Below are 2,590 nucleotides of genomic sequence, written 5' to 3' on the forward strand. Positions count from 1 at the left end.
GAGAGAGTGTTTGTCAAGGTCTGTGAATTCACACCCTCAACACAACAGTGAGCTGCTTGTTTCTTATCAACCTATCTGTGCAGGTTCATGTTTCTTATCAAGCTTTAAAATTGTTTTTTGGATGGTCAAAGTCGGCGGCGGGAGCAGCCTCCGATGCACACAAGTGTGTATATGCTGCGACTCTCGTCTCCGCCCTCGCCTTCTGGCCCCTCGCCTCCCGACCTCTCGCCTCCCCGCTACCAGCGCATCGAGAGGGGTTATCAGGCCCTCGAGGATGCCAGCTGCGCCAGGGTCAATGCCAGCATTCCTCCCATCCCAGGAGCGGACGCGGACGCGTTCATGGCTGCGTACCGGAGCTTTGCCGGCAACGGCAGCGAGGCGCATGTGCTCACCCTGGCACAGAGAGTGCTATCGCAGGCCAAAGTGCGCGCCTTTCTGGCGCTGCCGGATAGCTTCGTGCCGGGTGGCCTCGATGCCGCCATGGTGACGTGCGCAGTGCTCCGCCAAGCCACGCCAAGTGGTCTAGCGAGGTATGCAGTGCGGGGAGCAAAAGAGGAAACGCTTTTGGGACGACTGCTACTCAGCCCTCGTCTTATGCGGGACATGCTCGTCGCGGGCGGCGCAGCAGGAGGCAGGTACGGGCAGGCGATGGAGATCTATACCAAGATCATCCAGGAAAGCGATAGCCTCTCTGCCGATGGCGAAGCGAGCGGCGCCGAGCCGTTCTGGGACGACCGCTCCCCCTCCAACATCCTCGGCCGGCTCGCGCTCGGGACGGCGGTGGAGCACGCCCTTCCGATTCAGCAGCGCTGGGGTGGAGCCACCGTGGACCCCGTCTCGCGCTTCCTGCACTATGAGCGCGCATACCTCGCCGGTAACCTCGATCCCGCCCTCGAGGTGCTCACCGCCTTCGAGTGCCGGTACACGACCGACTCGGACGCCACCGACGATGACCTGGCGTGGTTTCGAGCGACCGCCGCCAACTTCCGCCCCGACCACATCGCGACCGCGTACTCGTGGCGCTACGCGCGGACCGTGCGCACAGATGTAGCGTATGGCAAGCCGCACTGCCACGCGCACGGCAACATATGCACGGGACATTACGCCGAGATCCCGGCAGCGGGCGGAGAGTGCGGGCCGCGTGCCTTCTTCGGTCGCTTCGCGCGCAAGGCGTTTGGGCTACCAACTTGGGGGAGGGCCGCTGCAACTTCAACACGAATCGGTCCGCCTTTTGCGCGGAGCCGCCGTGCACAGTGCTCGGCGGGACGGGAAGGGAGGTGTGTATTCGACTCTGAGTTTCTTGTTTCTGTGTTAGTGTGCCAGTGCGCGCCAGTCCCGTGCCTAGTGTTGTGCGAGAGAGAGTTTCGTTGGAAAATTCTTGTGTCTTATCATTGATCAACCGCTAGATTTGTGCGGTTGTGACGAAAAAGGGTTTAATATAACAAAATAAAAGTTTTCAAAAGGGGCTTGCGCGGCGAGGGAAAAGGGAGCAAAGAGGGGCAGCAAAAAAGGGCTCCGGCCATGGCTAGGGGCGTCCTCCGGCAAAAACAGCACCACACATCCTTATGAGGTCAGGGACAGCAAGCTCAATCAATGTGAAACCGGGGTCTCGCCTTTTTGTGAGGTGTGTACGCTGTGTTGTGATGAGAGCTATAGTCTACACGGAGAGGACAGAGCTCAAACGCCCAGCAAACGCCGTCAAAATAGGCCCCGCCAACCCCGTCTTTCGCGACATCTCACGAAAGGTGGTGGGTGCAAAGAGAGGATTACACATGTACGGGCTGGTCGAGGCCCTAGGAGCTCTTCGCATCCTTCGCCTTCCCCTTCTTTGGCCGCCTGCCGGCCGCTGGCTTTTCGGCCTCCTCTTCCTCTGCGGGCTGTTCTTCCGCCGCCAGAGAGCGCTCGTGCTTCCGACGGAAGATCACGGCGAGGATCTTGCAGCAGACACAGGCAAAGATAAGCGAGGCCTCCTGCTGGCCAAGCCCTCCCCCGACCCGTTTCACGAGGCGCTCGGTGCTGCCGTAAGGGTCGTCGGTGAATGAGCCGACAGTTTTCCAGCCAGCCTCCTGGATCGCCGCCTGCCGCTCCTCAGGCATGTTCGAATAGACGTGGTACATGTAGACCGCGGAGCAGCCCACGGTGAGGACAGATCGCCCTAAGGTCGAGACTGGCATCGCGCTCGCTCGCGCCGCCGCACCCCCACACCGGCGATATTTTGGATTTCTTTTTCAGTGGCGGAACTAACGTACCACACAGCGATCCACTTTCGAGCATCTGCTCGGCCCACGCCTGCAGCGAAAGCGCGGGGGTAGGCGGACAGGCCTGAGAGGTCTCAGCCGATGATGAGTGACCGGAGAGGTGGGGAGCGGAAAGCGATTTCTTTTAGTATCGCTGTCGTGGGATCGCTTGTCATGTGAGAGAGTGTGTTGCACACCTTGTGGACGCCATTTGTGATTTGAGCAAGCAACTAAAAAGGCGCAACACCAACAGAGAGAGCAAGCGAGCGAGCGAGAGAGAGAGAGAGAGATTGCAAGAGAGAGAGAGAGAGAGAGATTTTTAGCAATACTTTTATGTGATGTTACAGGTGGGT

General features: G+C 59.5%; 2 protein-coding genes across 2 annotated transcripts; one reads left to right on the forward strand and one right to left on the reverse strand.

The window, feature by feature from the left end:
- Nucleotides 1–171: 171 nt before the first annotated feature.
- On the forward strand, nucleotides 172–1,442 carry EMIHUDRAFT_253739 (hypothetical protein; the record flags this gene model as incomplete). Its single annotated transcript, XM_005782679.1, has 3 exons — nucleotides 172–1,141; nucleotides 1,171–1,277; nucleotides 1,407–1,442. The coding sequence occupies 3 exons, from the start codon at nucleotides 172–174 to the stop codon at nucleotides 1,440–1,442; spliced, it is 1,113 nt and encodes a 370-aa protein (XP_005782736.1).
- A 351-nt stretch (nucleotides 1,443–1,793) lies between these two features.
- EMIHUDRAFT_253740 (hypothetical protein) lies at nucleotides 1,794–2,174 on the reverse strand (the record flags this gene model as incomplete). Its single annotated transcript, XM_005782680.1, has 1 exon — nucleotides 1,794–2,174. The coding sequence occupies one exon, from the start codon at nucleotides 2,172–2,174 to the stop codon at nucleotides 1,794–1,796; it is 381 nt and encodes a 126-aa protein (XP_005782737.1).
- Between the last annotated feature and the right edge of the window lie 416 nt (nucleotides 2,175–2,590).

Source organism: Emiliania huxleyi (assembly GCF_000372725.1).
Source record: "Emiliania huxleyi CCMP1516 chromosome Unknown EMIHUscaffold_1873, whole genome shotgun sequence".
Classification (NCBI taxonomy): Eukaryota; Haptophyta; order Isochrysidales; family Noelaerhabdaceae; genus Emiliania; species Emiliania huxleyi.